At 43.0% G+C, this 17,708-nt stretch overlaps 1 protein-coding gene across 1 annotated transcript; it reads left to right on the forward strand.

Moving 5' to 3' along the window:
- The first annotated feature begins 174 nt into the window (after window positions 1-174).
- On the forward strand, window positions 175-12,851 carry TDP2 (tyrosyl-DNA phosphodiesterase 2). The gene is made up of 7 exons (XM_073331856.2): window positions 175-526; window positions 604-683; window positions 4,602-4,769; window positions 6,528-6,619; window positions 8,507-8,625; window positions 10,805-10,975; window positions 12,179-12,851. The coding sequence occupies exons 1-7, from the start codon at window positions 218-220 to the stop codon at window positions 12,458-12,460; spliced, it is 1,221 nt and encodes a 406-aa protein (XP_073187957.2). The 5' UTR covers window positions 175-217; the 3' UTR covers window positions 12,461-12,851.
- The last annotated feature ends 4,857 nt before the right edge of the window (window positions 12,852-17,708 follow it).

Genomic DNA, 17,708 nt, shown 5'->3' on the forward strand with positions numbered 1-17,708 from the left:
TAGGTCACGCGCGCGCGCCCCACGCGGGGCTCGCGGGACCCCCCCCGTGGGGCGGGGCTTGAGCTCGCTGCCCCCTTCACCCCTCCCCCCGCAACGCTGCCCTCGGAACGTGCGTCCGCTAGTAGGGCCGCTGGGATTGGGTGAGTGCTGCGCAGGCGCGCTGCTCGGGGGTGGCCGGTAGGGGGGGGGCGGGGTAGGGCAGCCCGCGAGCGGAGCCATGGAGGGCGGGAGCGCAGCGGAGGGGCTGCTCGAGGAGCGGCCCCAGGAGGAGACGGGGCCGCAGCCGGAGGAGGCGGAGGAGCGGCCCCGGCCCGAGGAGGAGGCGCGGCCCCGGCCCAGGCCCCGAGAGGAGGAGGAGGAGGAGGAGGCGACGCTGCCCCGGCCCCAGGAGGAGGAGGCGGCGGCGGCGGCGGCGCAGCCCCTGCCGAAGCGCAGGAAGCTCCTGTGCGCCGAGTTCGCCTCCATCACCGGCAGCGACCTGGCCCTGGCTCGCTGCTGCCTGGCGGACAACGACTGGCACATGCAGGTAGGGCCCGGGCGCGGGACGGGCTGTGGGCTGCTGCTGCCGCGCCGGGCCCTCACTCCCGTTCCTTTGCTTTCCAGAGGGCGCTGAACGCCTACTTCGAGCCGCCCGTGGACCAGCGAGACGTGGGCGGGAGGACCCGCGCCCCGCCGGAGACCTGGTGAGCGACGCCGCGGGCGGGCGCGGGGGGGGACTCAAGCTCGCAGGGAAGGCGGTAGCCGGGCCCCCGGCCCAGCACCCCCCTCGTCTGCCTCCCTCCCCTCTTGGCCAGCACCTTGCAGCTGCAGGGGAGGCCCCGCGGCTCCGCTTTGCTAGCGTTGCTGATGCTGCTCGTCCCCCGCTGTGAAGCTCCTTCCCAAAGGCGAGGGGCGTCTCAAGATCCACCCCCGTGTGAATCTCTCCCCCTCTGATTGCCCTCCTCCCGCCCCCACCGCGTCTGTGCATCCTGTGTCTGTCTGTCTGCTGTCTGCTGGTAAACTGGGTTTGTTTCATGTATCCCTGCGCTACAGCATGTGTGCGGACTGTCTTAAAGTCATAGAAGATTAGGGTTGGGAGAGACCTCAGGAGGTCATCTAGTCCAACCCCCTGCTCAAAGTAGGATCAATTCCAGCCAGGGCTTTGTCAAGCCAGGCCTTAGAAACCTCTATGGAAGGAAATTCCACCACCTCCCTAGGTAACCTGTTCCAGTGTTTCACCACCTTCCTAGTGAGAAAGTGTTTCATAATAGGCAACCTAGAGCTCCCCCTCTGCAACTTGAGACCATTACTCCTTGTCCTGTCATCTGGTACTACTGAAAACAGCCGAGCTCCATCGTCTTTGCAACCCACCTTCAGGTAGTTGAAGGCTGCTGTCAAATCCCCCCTCTCTCGTTTCTTCTGCAGACTAAATAAGCCCGGTTCCCTCAGCCTCTCCTTGGAAGTCATGTGCCCCAGCCACCTAATAATTTTCACTGGACTCTCTCCAATTTGTCCACATCCTGTCTGTAGTGGAGGGCCCAAAACTGGACACAATACTCCAGATGTGGCCTCACCAGTACCAAATAGAGGGGAATAATCACTTCCCTCAATCTGCTGGCAGTGCTCCTACTAATGCAGCCCAATATGCCGTTAGCTTTCTTGGCAACAAGGGCACACTGTTGACTCATATCCAGCTTCTCGTCCACTGTAATCCCCAGGTCCTTTTCTGCAGAACTGCCACTTAGCCAGTCAATCCTCAGCCTGTAGTGATGTCTGGGATTCTTCTGTCCTAAGTGTAGGACTCTGCACTTGTCCTTGTTGAACCTCATCAGATTTCTTTTGGCCCAATCCTCCAATTTGTCTACGTCCCTCCGGACCCTATCCCTACCTTCCAGCATATCTGCCTCTCCCCCCAGCTTAGTGTCATCCATGAACTTGCTGAGGATACAATCCATCCCATCATCTAGATCATTAATGAAGATATTGAACAAAACTGACCCCTAGGGCACTCTGCTTGATTCCAACTAGACATTGAGCCGTTGATGACTACCCGTTGAGCCTGACGATCTAGCCAGCTTTCTATCCACTTTATAGTCCATTCATCTAATCCGTGCTTTTTTTAAAACTTGCTGGCAGGAATACTGTGGGAGACTGTATCAAAAGCTTTGCTAAAGTCAAGGTATATCACGTCCACCACTTTCCCGATATCCACAAAACCAGTTATCTCATCATAGAAGGCAATCAGGTTGATCAGGCACATAGGTCATTACTTTAATTATGTCAATCTAAATTCATTTAAGAGGTTATCCCAGTGTAACTTTCCCATGTAGACAAAGCCTGATACATTTTTGCTAAAATTTCTCAATATCAGTTCAGTGTTAGACTAGTGTAGATGGAGCACAGGTTGACAACTGGAGCACAGCATGCACTTAGCTTCCACTAGTGGGACTGAATTGGGAAATCTTAATAGAAATATCTTACTGTAGACATAGTCTATGTCTGGGATAGCCTCCCTCTTCCAAGTCCTTTTAGAAAATATACTGCTTTGGTTAGCTTTCCACTACTAAGCAAACACCCATGTTTTTATAGCTACATTAAAATGATGATGTGAGTTCACATTATAGTATAACCATAAAATTTCATCTTGGCAGGGAAGTCTTGGAAATGCATGCCCATTATAGCTCTTATTTACTTTGTTATATCCCTAGAGCACCCACAACCCTGGTCTCTTTTTGTGCACTTTAGATTGAAGCTCCTTAAGGCATGGATCTTATCATCTTGTCTTTAAAGCACTAAGCTTGGCAGCAGTGCATAACTTACTAATGTTTAAAAGTTGTAGAGAGGAAGTATTTTGGTTAGAGGTCCTATCTTCACAATTTCAAAGTAACAGCCGTGTTAGTCTGTATTCGCAAAAAGAAAAGGAGTACTCGTGGCACCTTAGAGACTAACCAATTTATTTGAGCATAAGCTTTTGTGAGCTACAGCTCACTTCATCGGATGCATACTGTGGAAAGTGTAGAAGATCTTTTTATACACACAAAGCATGAAAAAATACCTCCCCCCACCCCACTCTCCTGCTGGTAATAGCTTATCTAAAGTGATCGCTCTCCTTACAATGTGTATGATAATCAAGTTGGGCCATTTCCAGCACAAATCCAGGGTTTAACAAGAACGTCTTGGGGGGTGGGGGGGGGTAGGAAAAAACAAGGGGAAATAGGTTACCTTGCATAATGACTTAGCCACTCCAAGTCTCTATTCAAGCCTAAGTTAATTGTATCCAATTTGCAAATGAATTCCAATTCAGCAGTCTCTCGCTGGAGTCTGGATTTGAAGTTTTTTTGTTGTAATATCGCAACTTTCATGTCTGTAATCACGTGACCAGAGAGATTGAAGTGTTCTCCGACTTCATTTGCAAATTGGATACAATTAACTTAGGCTTGAATAGAGACTGGGAGTGGCTAAGTCATTATGCAAGGTAACCTATTTCCCCTTGTTTTTTCCTAACCCCCCCGCCCCCCCAGACATTCTTGTTAAACCCTGGATTTGTGCTGGAAATGGCCCACCTTGATTATCATACACATTGTAAGGAGAGTGATCACTTTAGATAAGCTATTACCAGCAGGAGAGTGGGGTGGGGGGAGGTATTTTTTCATGCTTTGTGTGTATAAAAAGATCTTCTACACTTTCCACAGTATGCATCCGATGAAGTGAGCTGTAGCTCACGAAAGCTTATGCTCAAATAAATTGGTTAGTCTCTAAGGTGCCACAAGTACTCCTTTTCTTTTTATGTTCACAATAAGTTTATGCCTAAGCAGTATGATTAAATCCCATCGTGTCCCTAACTTTCCTAAAAGACCATTTGATCTTGTCTTGCCAGTTTTGATGGGGACAAGCTGTGCTACAGCTTTTTTTCTTTACTACAGGAACTTGAATTGGAGCACACCTCTTTAACAAGGTTTTGAGCATAGTTTGCTCCCAATCACACAAGAAAACTCAAGTCATATGGCAATATAGTCTGTGTACTACATTGTAGAAGCATGCTGGTTAATCTTAGTAAAGTCTGTAGTGTAGACCAGGCCTAAGCTTTGAAACACTGAAGACTGGGGTGCTTCTTCCCAAAGAAATATGGCAAAATAGACAGTCATTAATATTTTAGAGGAGGTGTACACAGACAGAGGAATCAAAGTAGTTTCAGAACACAGACATATAAAACGAGGTGACCATTATTTCTTTTTCTGGTATGAAACCTGCTCAGATTCTTTCATGTATCCTGAGATTCTCCTTGGTGATTAAAAGGTTTGGAGAGAATTTAAATTAGTTGTGTTAAGCTGGTTTAATTTAAATCAGAATCAAGCCCTTTGTCTTGTGTCTGCAATGAAAAAGAAAAACATTAATTACAGCTACATACTAACCGCACCATGTGATTGTTGCATATGTTCTCAGTCAATGTATTTATTTTAGATGTTTTAAAATTAGAGAGTAATTTATGTTAATTTTTGCAGTATGTTCAATAATAGGTTTTTAGTTGGGGAGGTCTAAAAATGTTCTGCTTTAGAAGATGGACGTTACTCCAGGGGAATGCTCAGTTTACTGAATGCAAAAATTTTAAATATTCTTTCTAGTATTGACCTGACTGCTGATGTTACTACTAGTAGTGCTGGAGTGAACAGTGCAGACTGCAGGCAACAAGAAGATGACAGCAGGTTCTCTTTACTTACCTGGAATATTGACGGTCTGGATCTAGGAAATCAAGACGACAGAGCTAGAGGAGTCTGCTCTTATTTAGCATTGTAAGTATTATCTCCTTTATAAGTCAGTTTAATATTTAGACTTGTAACTATCGTATCTTATTTTAAGAGTCTATAGGATGTATACCCCCAAAGTATCCAAGCACCAAATACAGAAATACTATAATACAGAAACTTCATAATGTGTGTAATCCTAAACTAGCTTAACTAAAAGCTGTGATTTGGTTGGCCAAAAGAGGTTCTGAACCTAATCTCCCAATATATGCAAGCTTTGGTACTAAAAGCCTTTTTGCCAGATAGTCACTGTAACATATAACTTTTTTTTTTTAAATAAGCATAATTGATGTTTAAATGTCTAGCTATAGTAATGAGTCAGGAGGTTGTGGGATTGAAATAATAGATTATAACGTCAGGAAATACAAATGCTGTGCTTCCAGTGACAATATTAACTTGACTCTGTTGCACAACTTGCATTATTTTATGGTGTGTAGTTTAAGACAAAGCACAAAAAGATCACTCACAAAAGGAAAAACAGAAATACAAAATCCTGATTACAAATAAAGCGGCTGAGTTGACATTACTGTTTTCTTGTTTCCATATTACTTGTACTTTGAACTGTGAATCTGAACATGGGGGTTGCATTTATTTTCCATATTCTTTTAAAAATGTTATCAACTAAATAGTCTCATTGCATTGGAGACATTTATTCTTTGCTGAGGTGTGTGGGGTTGGGAACAGAGAGTTCCCAACTTAAAAATGCTGCTGTTCAACAGTCTTCAGTTGGTCTGTTGTGATGGCTTTGCAGTGGATAACTTTACAACCGTTTGTGTAAAATGCAAACCTAAAATTTGCAGAATAGGTAGAATGCAGTAAAAATTGTGAAGATGCACTAAAACTGCTGAGTTGATGACTTTTCTTAGTTAAATCAGTGCAAACCCATAAAATGGATGGATTACACTCAAACAGGTGTGATCCTTGCCTGTAATCGTTTAGCTTAATATTGTAATTTAGCAGTGCAAACTAAACCAATTTAAACAAATGTTAACCCTTTTAGATACATTTAAATTGGTTTATCAGATCAGTTTTAAATTGATAATTAAACTGGTGCAATTTTTCGTGAATAGACAAGGCCCTATGTTTTTCCTTCATGCAAATTATCCCAGTACCAAACCCTGTACTTGCTCGGAGCATGTTTACATAAAAATGGTGACAAGCTGCTGCTGCCTGTGTCCTGTCTACATGAATGCGTCCAGTGTCACTAGCAACAGGAGAGCCACCGATAGTAGTGCAACAGAAGTAGATCTTTAAAAAAGGTCTAGCGTAGACAAGGCTAAGGAGAACAATTGCCCTTTTACCTGTCAGTCTGGACTGGGAGATTGGGGGGGTGTTATCACAAAGGTGATAGGTCTTAATTGGACTCTCCTAGAAATCTTAGGGCTTCTAAATGTGCTCTGAAGCTATATTTTCAGTCACTAACTTAAATTCCCCCACGTGCATAAAATTAGACACCTGCATAATTGTTTTCGAGATCCAGATCTATGTGAGGAAATTAGGCCCCCCTATTAGTAACTTGTTGGTAAAATACAGATTTGAATCTTTTTTTCCCCTCCAAATATGGTGGCATTTTTACATGCCAACAGATGTGACAGAGCTTCTTTGGAAACCATCATAGGCACTCCACATGTTTAAAAAACCCCAGCCCTACACCCAAAACCTTACTCTGTTTACATTTGGCATTACAATGTGAAAAACTGTGTCTGCTTTAAAAGTTATATTGTAAACTTGTCTTGCTGATTTCAGATACAGTCCAGATGTGGTGTTTTTACAGGAGGTTATTCCACCATACTTCAGTTACCTACAGAAGAGAGCAGTCAGTTACACAATCATTCCAGGTAAAAAATGAAGGCCTAAAAATTTGAGAAATCTGGTTCAAATGGATAGAAGAAACAAAAAAAAAGTTGTTTTCTACTCACTAGCTTGTTAATACCCCTCTGACCGTTGGTAGAAGTTGAAAGGAAAAAGGAGGGGAAGGAATCAGTGAAATGGATTTCCTTGGCTTCTAAACTCTGGAATCCAGTTTGATGCAAATTATAAATGAACATATTAACTGTCACTTTCTTCTAGCTTTTTTCTTTTAGAAAGACAGACTTTAAGATGAAGGACAGAGTTAAAATTAATTCATTTTTCTGATCCTTCACTATTACTGAAAATAGCTACATGTTGTATGGATTAGGATAAGAAATGTGCAACCTGAAAAGATCTCTGTGAAAATATATACTGTATATGCTCGTTCATCAGCCCATTCATTTATAAGCTGACCCCCCAAGATGGATAGGTAAAAATAGTAAAAACTGTATGACCCTTTCATAAGCCGACCCTATATTTCAGGGGTTGGCAAACTTTGGCGCCCGGCCCGTTAGGGTAAGCCGCTGGCGAGTTGGGACGCTTTGTTTACCTGGAGCGTTCACAGGCACAAAGCCCCTCAGCTCCCTGTGGCCGCAGTTCACCGTTCCCAGCCAATGGGAGCTGCGGGAATTGGCTTGCCACTTCCCGCAGCTCCCATTGGCTGGGAATGGTGAACCGCAGCCACAGGGAACTTAGGGGCTCCAGGTAAACAAAACGACAATGTATTAGATATTCAATTCAGTGATTTTCATAGAGTTTAAAATCATCAAATTTTGGTGTAGGCCCGTTTATAAGCTGTCAAGGTTCCTCCCCCACTCTGAACTCTAGGGTACAGATGTGGGGACCTGCATGAAAAACCTCCTAAGCTTATCTTTACCAGCTTAGGTCAAAACTTCCCCAAGGTACAAAATATTACACCCGTTATCCTTGGACTGGCCGCTACCACCACCAAACTAATACTGGTTACTGGCGAAGAGCTGTTTGGACGCGTCCTTCCCCCCAAAATACTTCCCAAAACCTTGCACCCCACTTCCTGGACAAGGTTTGGTAAAAAGTCTCACCAATTTGCCTAGGTGACTACAGACCCAGACCCTTGGATCTTAAGAACAATGAACAATCCTCCCAACACTTGCACCCCCCCTTTCCTGGGAAATGTTGGATAAAAAGCCTCACCAATTTGCATAGGTGACCACAGACCCAAACCCTTGGATCTGAGAACAATGAAAAAGCATTCAGTGTTTTACAAGAAGACTTTTAATAAAAAATAGAAGTAAATAGAAATAAAGAAATCCCCTCTGTAAAATCAGGATGGTAGATATCTTACAGGGTAATTAGATTCAAAACATAGAGAACCCCTCTAGGCAAAACCTTAAGTTACAAAAAAGATACACAGACAGAAATAGTTATTCTATTCAGCACAGTTCTTTTCTCAGCCATTTAAAGAAATCATAATCTAACACGTACCTAGCTAGATTACTTACTAAAAGTTCTAAGGCTCCATTCCTGGTCTATCCCTGGCAGAAACCAGCATACAGACAGACACACAGACCCTTTGTTTCTCTCTCTCTCCTCCCAGCTTTTGAAAGTATCTTGTGTCCTCATTGGTCATTTTGGTCAGGTGCCAGTGAGGTTACCTTTAGCTTCTTAACCCTTTACAGGTGAGAGGAGCTTTCCCCTGGCCAGGAGGGATTTCAAAGGGGTTTACCCTTCCCTTTATATTTATGACATAAGCAGACTCCCGCTCTTTGATGCGTCATGTTTTTACTAAAAATATTTGGCTTATTAACGAGTATATACGGTAATTCTTCTATATGAAGGGATGGGTGAATATGGTGCATACAGCACTGAACTTTTCTTTCCTTATTCCTCTTTAGGTAATATAGATGGTTATTTCACTGCCATAATGCTGAAAAAATCAAGAGTGAAGTTTTTAAGGCAAGAAATAATACCTTTCCCAACAACCTCCATGATGAGAAACCTATTAGTTGTGCATGTAAGTGGGTCACTATATATTACAAAGCAGTTGAATGTCTAATTTAAGGTGACAAATGTTTCTTAGTCTGGAGTTAAGTTTGTAAATATGGGTACTAATTTGAAGGGAAAAAGCATCAACAGATCATTATAATTTAAGAGAAAAAATAACTTGAAAAGTAGGGCATTTAGATTTGAAGTCTCCAATAAAAACACTAGAAAGGATGCATCAAACAATTTTATCTGTACTCTCTTACACATATCCACGCTCTTACCAAATCATGCTACCCCCAACAAATGTGTGTATATAAGTCACATTACTCCATTCTCCTGTACCATTCTCAACCCACAATGTGTCACCTACTCAGAGATTATCCCTCACTTCACCCTCCCGCAACAAGGGAGACCTTCAGTATTGTACCTCTTAGATCTTTGGTATGCATATCAAACTTATGAAATTCCAGTGCACCTTCTCATTAGATTTTCTCCGCATCAGACACACTAGTTGTTGTTTAACTATTTAAATGGTTACCACAGGACAGGAGTATAAGTCTGTTCTGCTGCGGGCTTCTTAAACCTCAAATACTCTTGCCATTAGCCTGAGTAAGCCAAGAATAGGTACAGATTAAGTTGTCCACAACTGCTGGTAGAACTGCAAAGTATACAAGGTCTGATATGTCCCCAGCTGCAATATGCAGTAGTGTTGTAGCTGTGTTGGTCCCAGGATATTAGACAGACAAGGTGGCTGTGGTAATATCTGTTAGACCAACTTCTGTTGGTGACAAAGACAAGCTTTCAAGCTTATGCAGAGCTCTTCAGGTCTGGAAAATATACTCAAAGGGTATGTCTGCATTGCAATTAAAAACCTGTGGCTACCCAGTGCCAGCTGACTCAGACTTGCAGGGCTTAGGCTGCATGGCTGTTTAGTTGTGGTGTAATTTGGGCTCAGACTGGAGCCAGGGCTCTAGGACCCTTCAAGGTGGGAGGATCCCAGAGCTTGGGCTGGAGCCAGAGCCTGAATGTCTACATCTCAACTGAACAGCCCTTAGCCTGAGCCCAAGTAAGCTGGTATAGGCCAGCCATGGTTTTTAATTGCAGTTTAGACATACTTGGAGTGTCATAGCTAAATACAAGGTGGCACAGATTGTTTAGCATAGGCAGTTAACATGTATTTCAAGGTGAAGTGACCTGTTGTTACCCCTTCAGACATAGGAGGGAAAGGAAGGGTGGGGGATAGGCAGCAGGAGGGGGGCAGGTTGTTGGTGGGTTATAGATATTGTAATAAGATATAAATCCAGTGTCCATGGTTCAGTCTGTGATTTTTAGTGTCTAGCAAAGTTATGCTGCAGTGGTTTTTACCAGACCACCAAAGTAAAGGGTTTAGCCGTCATACTTGCCAGACATGAACTTTTTACACAGAGGGAGCATAGAATAGTAGGAAAAGAAGGGCAAAGTTAGATGATTTGGGATACCTTCTCTGCATTTGTATACTTTAAGAAAACCAAAACCACCCAGATAATGTGAACTAAACCTAAACTTTTGACTTTCCAGATATGCAAGTGTGTTGGTTTTTTTAAAAATACATCTTGTTAATATTTCCCCTTCAGTTACTGATGCATATTTACAACCTTTCTATCTTTCAAATAGTTATATATATACCTCAGACTTTTCAAAAAAAAATATTCTACCTTAGTATAAGATAACACATTAAATTTTGGGGAGACTTGTTTCACTTGGGTTGAAGTAGAGGTCAGCATTGGCTTTTTAACTGAAAGCCACTTCCAGTCTTAAGCTTAGAGTGGTTAGCATGGCTCTGGAATAAAAAGTTGAAAATTCTGCCCTCATAAAGGAACTTTAAAAAAGGATGCCCTTGTCCTGCTCAGCAAAATGTCCTGAAAGATTTTAGGGTGCGGAGTATTTCTTGCCATATATAAGCTGTGAACTGAACCGGATTTGAATTCTTAGTTAAAAATCAACGTTTAAGCCTGCTGCTAGTGGCACATTCACTGTCAAAAACCTCACTTATGACAGCAGAATTAGAGAGGCCCAATATCAAGTTGTAAATCACTTCTATCCTGTATAATAGCAGTTTTAACAAGCAGAAGAATGTTCCTGTTCAATATTTGAACAGTATGTTTTGTCTTTGGCCTTCAACTGTATTCCACGGTGTATGGTTTAATATTTCTTTCTTTGTCTAACAGGTGAATATATCTGGTAATGAACTCTGCCTTATGACTTCCCATCTAGAGAGCACAAAAGGTCATGCCAAGGAACGCCTAAATCAACTGAGGCAGGTGTTAAAGACAATGCAGGAGGCATCAGAGTCAACTACCATTATATTTGGAGGGGATACAAACCTAAGAGATCATGAGGTGAATAGCAGTAAACCGCTTAGAATTATTTTGAGACCAAACCACCATTTTGAACTCTGTTGGGGGGTTTCCTCCTTTTTATAGGATACAGTGACTTTTCCCACAAATCAGTTATACATAACAGAGATGTTGAGCTTTCTACACTCAAACATGCACAGGTGTGCCATCTAAGGTATTTCTGCACAGCAAAGAAAAACCCACGGCTGGCCTATGCAGGCTGACAGAACTCGGCCTGTGCAGGCTGTTTCATTGCTGTGTAGACTTCTGGGCTCAGGCTGGAACCCAAGCTCTGGGACCTTCCCACCTCATAGGGTGCTATTGCCTGGGCTCTAGCTGTAGCCCAGACATCTACACAGTAATGAAACAGGGCCGAGTAGGTTGGCATGGCCAGTGAGGAGTGTCTAGCTGCTGTGTAGACATACCTGTAGCAACCCCATCCATTAAGTGAAAAAGTGAAACTGGGACAAGTGAGGTTGCTGCCTAGTAGATGACGTTTAGGCTTGATTGTGCATGTCTACTTTGGAGCAATGTTACAGCTGAAGTGACATCAAAATTAAAAGAGATGGTGGTTTTTCCTCCCCAATTGGCTTTGTGTTGCTCCTCTAAAGAAATACACAGAGTCTATGTGCAAGCTGTAATCTTCAGAAATAACCTAATTCTGGGTGCCACATTTTTAGTTGCCCAACTTTGGAAATCTAGCACTCAATTTTCAGAGATGCTGAGCACTGACACTTCAAGTTGAAATTAGCAAGAGCTTTGGTACTCAATACTTCTGGAAAGTCAGATCCTATGTGTTTAACTTGGAGCAACTGAAAATGGAGGGACTGAAAATAAGGTCACTTCTGAAAAATTGGTTACCAGGGTTCCAACTGAGGGTGTTAAGTATTACTAAAGACCCAGTCTTGCATGATCAGGTTTAATCACTTAAAAATGCAGTGGTTTCTTACACACACTTTGATTTGGGAAGTGCAACATGAACAGTCAGTCTTAGGTGGTTTATATTTTTATATATTTCTTAAATTCTTAAGGGGCTATCCTATTTTAAATAGTGTTTAAATAGTTGTGATTTCCTGTTGTAGCTGGTGCTGTGCAGAAAAACAATGTGCTGTAATATCTAAATTCTAGGTTCAGCAAATGATTGTCATGCATATTACATTAAAGGCATTAGCGGGTATAATGTTGTTCCATTTTTTCTCTCTTTAGGTTACTCAAGTAGGTGGCTTACCTAACAATATTTTGGACATATGGGAATTTTTGGGCAAACCAGGGCACTGCCGTTATACATGGGACACAAACTGCAATTCTAACCTGGATGCAAGTTACAAATGTAAGTTCCGATTTGATCGCATATTCTTCCGAACTGCAGCAGAAGGGGGACAAATTATTCCACGGAGTTTGGACTTAATTGGACTAGAAAAATTAGACTGTGGTAGATTTCCCAGCGATCACTGGGGTCTTCTGTGTGATTTTGATGTGATACTGTAAAGAAAACAAAGCTTTTAAAATCTATGTATCGTTGCAAAAGCTCTTAAATCTTTTAACCTTTGGATTTCACAAAAATTTAATTCTAAATTTACATAAGATTTATTTTACAATCCTAAGGAGTTACCTACTCATTTAACATTTGCTGGGAGGTCTGCAGAGTAAAAAGCCAAAACCTTTTTATTTTCTTTGTATGCATTCTAGCTGACTTTTTAAAAATGTATTTTAATGTCGCATAAAGCACAGAAATACAAAACAAAATCCATTTTTAAATGGAAGAGAGAAAACAATCTCAAATATAATCCATCAAAGAATTAAAACATAGTCATTCACGCTCTTTTTCTTTTATCACTTTTTGTTGTAGTAGTCTCAATAAATATTGATTGTAAATTTTTTTTAGTGTAAATGTCTGTTTCTTTCTTTTGTGGCTAATGCCATAAACATTGTCTTATTTCTCGCAAGGCACCTAATATCATCTCACGTAACTCAGGACATTTCCATGTAATTCAGAGTTCAGTCTTAAAGGATAATATTGGTGTTTTCAAAAGGATGAATAGATGTTAACAAAAAAAAAAAAGTTCAATAAACAACTGAAATATTACACAGAATGGCTTTAAGAATTGGATATTGGATGATAAACTTCTTCAGTCATCCATCTTACAATAGACATATGGAAGTTATGCTCTTGGGCTATTAAATAGCTCACTTTATCAATCTAGATATGAAGGAGAGCTGCATGTTTTAAAACATGAGAACAAATGTTGGTAACTTTTGAAAATTATCTGTTGTAAGATTTCATAAATCCCTGGAGTGAATTTACCTTTCTGAGCATTCCTCCTTCATCTAGTGCACTTCTGCTGCCACATTTTCATCAACAGAATGTTCTCTTCTATGTAAAGCTGGAGCAGTCAGAAAGTGTAATTGAATTTTATTTCATGCTCTCCCAAAAGAGCAAACAGAAGAGGTTTGTTTTGTTTTTAGGGTGTGAATAATTAACCTCTTGGAGGACATTTTATGGAAGTACAGCGTATTAAGTTGTGTGATAACTAAGGGCTAAAGTTCGGAATACTGAGTGAAGGTGGAGAACACTCGAGCTATGGAGTATGGTATAGAAGCCTTTTATTAAATAAGTTTAGCTGAACTTGTGGGTAATGTACATCATTCCAAAGATGAGGGAAACTTCAGAGGTGGCAAATACATGTAACACCTCAGAAAAGGGGATGTAAGGGAGTCTAAATTAGTGTTACGTACCATGAGGGGACAAGAAGCAAGGGCCAGATTTTCAAAGGTATTTAAGTGCCTATAGGTGTAGAATAGGGAGTTAGGAACCAAACAGGATTTTCAAAAGCACCTATGTCAAGGTTCCTTCCCCACTCTGAACTGTAGGGTACAGATGTGGAGACCTGCATGAAAAACCCCCTAAGCTTATTTTTACCAGCTTAGGTTAAAACTTCACCAAGGTACAAACTATTTTACCTTTTGCCCTTGGACTTTATTGCTGCCACCACCAAGCATCTAACAAATATCTAACAGGGAAAGAGCCTGCTTGGAAACAGCCTGCTTGGAAACCAATAAAATAAAAACCAGCAGGATCTTATTAAAGGGAAAAAGGCAAAATACCACATTTATTGTGAATACAGAAAGGATCATAGTAAGCAGTTAGTTATAGTTATAACATTCCATTCAATCTCAAATTTATTCTCACATTCATTCATTCATTCATACAAACATACACACACACACACACACAGGTTCTGCAAGGTTGTTATCATAGTTACCAGCCTTAGAGTTGCTCATGCCAAGTCACTGGCCAGGTGGCCTGGACATGAGGAGGGAGCAGGGCCTTGTCAGATGCTCATCTGATGCTCCTGGAAGTTGGTTTGCAGAATCAGACCCCAAAGTTCTCACTTTTTAGAGTCTATTTTTATAGGAATTTCTTCCTATGCCAGTCTATGGGAATTGCTTCATCATGCTGTTGCTGAATCAATCAGCAGATAGCACATTCCTGACGGCTCCAAGATGTTATCTTGTTCTTTGGTTCTCCCATCCTTGAGGCTGTTGGGTGGATTCCAGTCTGCCCTCCGGGTGGGGTCCTCTGGTTATTTCCACTTGACACCTTCTTCAGCCGATGGACACTGGATTCTTAGGCTGGCACCTCCCTGATCATTCAGTTATTATCCACACCAAGCATCCATCCACATACATCCTCTATCTCTATTTTAATCACAATGGTTAATACAACAAAAGGGTGGGGAGTCTCTGGGTGCTGTTTCTGTTGTTAGAGTATTGCTTTGAGTCTCTCTCTCTTGTGAATTGCTTTGAGAACAGACTCTGTCTTAGAATGTACTAACACAGTTAGCAGCTTGCAAGTTTCACACATAGAGGGAGAGAAACAGTACCAAAAACCAAGAGACCTCTTAATTAGTAATACCCTGGAATTTAAACTCTGGGGAATCAAACTCATTTGTGATTTTAATACAGAACTTCTTTAATATGATCCAACACCTTCCCCACTCTGAACTCTAGGGTACAGATGTGGAGACCTGCATGAAAAACCCCCTAAGCTTATTTTTACCAGCTTAGGTTAAAACTTCACCAAGGTACAAACTATTTTACCTTTTGCCCTTGGACTTTATTGCTGCCACCACCAAGCATCTAACAAATATCTAACAGGGAAAGAGCCTGCTTGGAAACAGCCTGCTTGGAAACCTCTTCCCTCCCCCCCCCCCCCCCCAAAAAAAAAATCCTCCCAAACCCTACACCCCCTTTCCTGGGGAAGGCTTGATAAAAATGCTCACCAATTTGCATAGGTGAACACAGACCCAAACCCTTGGATCTTAAGAACAATGAAAAAGCAATCCGGATGTTAAAAAAAAGAATTTTAATTAAAGAAAAAGTAAAAGAATCACCTCTGTAAAATCAGGATGGTAAATACCTTACAGAGTAATCAGATTCAAAACATAGAGAATCCTTCCAGGCAAAACCTTAAGTTACAAAAAGACACACAAACAGGAATATACATTCCATTCAGCACAATTTATTTTATCAGCCATTTAAACAAAACAGACTCTAACGCATATCTAACTAGATTGCTTGTTAGCCCTTTACAGGAGTTCTAACCTGCATTCCTGCTCTGGTCCTGGCAAAAGCAACACCCAGACAGAGAGAACCCTTTGTTCCCCCCCAGCTTTGAAAGTATCTTGTCTCCTCATTGGTCCTTTTGGTCAGGTGCCAGCGAGGTTGTCTTAGCTTCTTAACCCTTTACAGGTGAAAGAGTTTTTCCTCTGGCCAGGAGGGATTTAAAGGTGTTTACCCTTCCCTTTATATTTGACAAACTATGTGCGTATCTGCATCTTTAGGCAACCAAATACTTGAAAAATCTGGCTGTCTCTCTTGTGTAAGCACATACATAGTCCCACTAAAATCAGTAGGATTAATCACATGCTTAGACCAAACACATGTGTAAGTGTTTGCAGGATTGGGACCTTAGTTTCTGCCCTGGATTTAACCCTTAATGTTCAGGACCCAGATTTTGTTTCTGTGAGGCTCATCCATGAGCTTTGAGGATATGTCTATGCTGCAGTTAGACACCCCCAGCTGGCTGGAGTCAGCTGACTTGGGCTCCTGGGGCTTGGGCTAAGAGGCTGTTTAACCACGTAGATCAGAGGTGGGCAAACTATGGCCTGCTGCCTGCCCAGCCCTTGAGTTCCCGCCCCTCCCCTGCAGCCTTAGCTCACCATGCTGCCAGCACTCTGAGTGGCGGGGCTGTGAGCTCCTGCTGGGCAGCGCGGTGGCGTGGCTGGCTCCAGCTGGGCACCGTGGCTGCCAGTGCTGCTTGTCTGAGCAGCATGGTAAAGGGGCAGGGGGTCCCGGGGGGCAGTCGGAGCAGGGGGCGGTTGGATGGGGGGGATGTGCGGTCAGGGGATGGGGAACAGGGGGGTTTGGATAGGGTTCGGGGCAGTCAGGGAGCAGGGTGGGGTCCTCGGGGGGGTGGTGGTGGTGGTGGTTATGGGTGGGGGGTCCCAGGAGGGGCTGGTCAGGGGACAAGGAGCAGGGGGGGTTTGATAGGTCAGAGGTTCTGAGGGGGGCAGTCAGGGGGGAGGGGCTAGGCTGTTTGCAGAGGCACAGCCTTCCCTACCCAGCCCTCCAAACAGTTTTGGAACCCTGATGTGGCCCTCAGGCCAAAAAGTTTGCCCACCCCTGATGTAGATGTTTAGCCTTGGCCTGGAGCCTGGGCTCTAGGAACCTGTGAGGCACCTCAATTAAAGAGCCTGCATCAGCTGGTGTGGGCCAGCAGTGCATGGCTAATTGTAAAGTAAACCTACCCTGAAAGGAGCAGGGCCTAATATCCTCAGTTTTTGCATCTTCCATTGACTCCAGAGAAGCTGTAGGTGCCCATCACCTTAAAAAAAATCAGACTCTTAATACCTAAAGACAGTAAGTGATGGAGCTATACTGACCTAATTTCCTAGCGCAGACCAGGCCTAACACGCTTGAAACCATGTTAGCTGACCACATTGTAGCTTAAGGGGAGCCTAGGGTGAGAAACAGTCATGGTGAAGATGACCCTATTAAGGAATCATATACACTACAGTAAAGGCTTTGATTTTGTCACAGAGGTCACGGAATCCATGACTTCCAGAGACCTCAGTGACTTCAGCCTCCCCCTCTCCCACCCCCCGCCGGTGGAGGCTGGGAACTGTAGGGTCCCCCTGCTGCCTGAGCTGCTGCAGAGGAACCCTGCAGCTCTGGGCCCCCTTGGGGAGTGTGGGACCCTTGAGCACTGGGTCGGGGCTTTTGCAACTGCCCAGCTGCTGCAGGTGATGTGAGGACCCCCCCACCTCCCCATTTTGTCACGGATATTTTTAGTAAAAGTCACGGACAGGTCATGGGCTTCTGTGAATTTTTCTTTCTTGCCCGTGACCTGTCCGTGACTTTTACTAAAAATATCCGTGACAAAATCTTAGCCTTAAAAGTTTGCAGGCCAGGATAATAGCAGTGATAAATCTGCTAGCTTGTAATAAGTCTCTTGGGTTCACGCATTCGATTTGGAGGTCATCAGTCTATTGTTCAAAGCTCTCCTTTGTTAGAAATCATATCCAGAGATATGGAGCAGGATTGAAGACGAAGTGATATCACAGTCTCCTTTTATACTTTTAGGCTAAGTGAATGGAATGTTAATAGCAAAAGATGGAGCCTTAGATCACATGTCCTTACATGCCTTGCTGAATCATTGGGTGAGCTGATTGTC

Source organism: Lepidochelys kempii, chromosome 2, assembly GCF_965140285.1.
Source record: "Lepidochelys kempii isolate rLepKem1 chromosome 2, rLepKem1.hap1, whole genome shotgun sequence".
Lineage (NCBI taxonomy): Eukaryota > Metazoa > Chordata > Testudines > Cheloniidae > Lepidochelys > Lepidochelys kempii.

Coding starts and splice junctions, on each gene's coding strand:
- TDP2 (XM_073331856.2), top strand. CDS start 218: ATGGAGGGCGGGAGCGCAGCGGAGGGGCTGCTCGAGGAGCGGCCCCAG. Junction 684..4,601: donor CGCGCCCCGCCGGAGACCTG/GTGAGCGACGCC, acceptor TATTCTTTCTAG/TATTGACCTGACTGCTGATG. Junction 4,770..6,527: donor GTCTGCTCTTATTTAGCATT/GTAAGTATTATC, acceptor TGCTGATTTCAG/ATACAGTCCAGATGTGGTGT.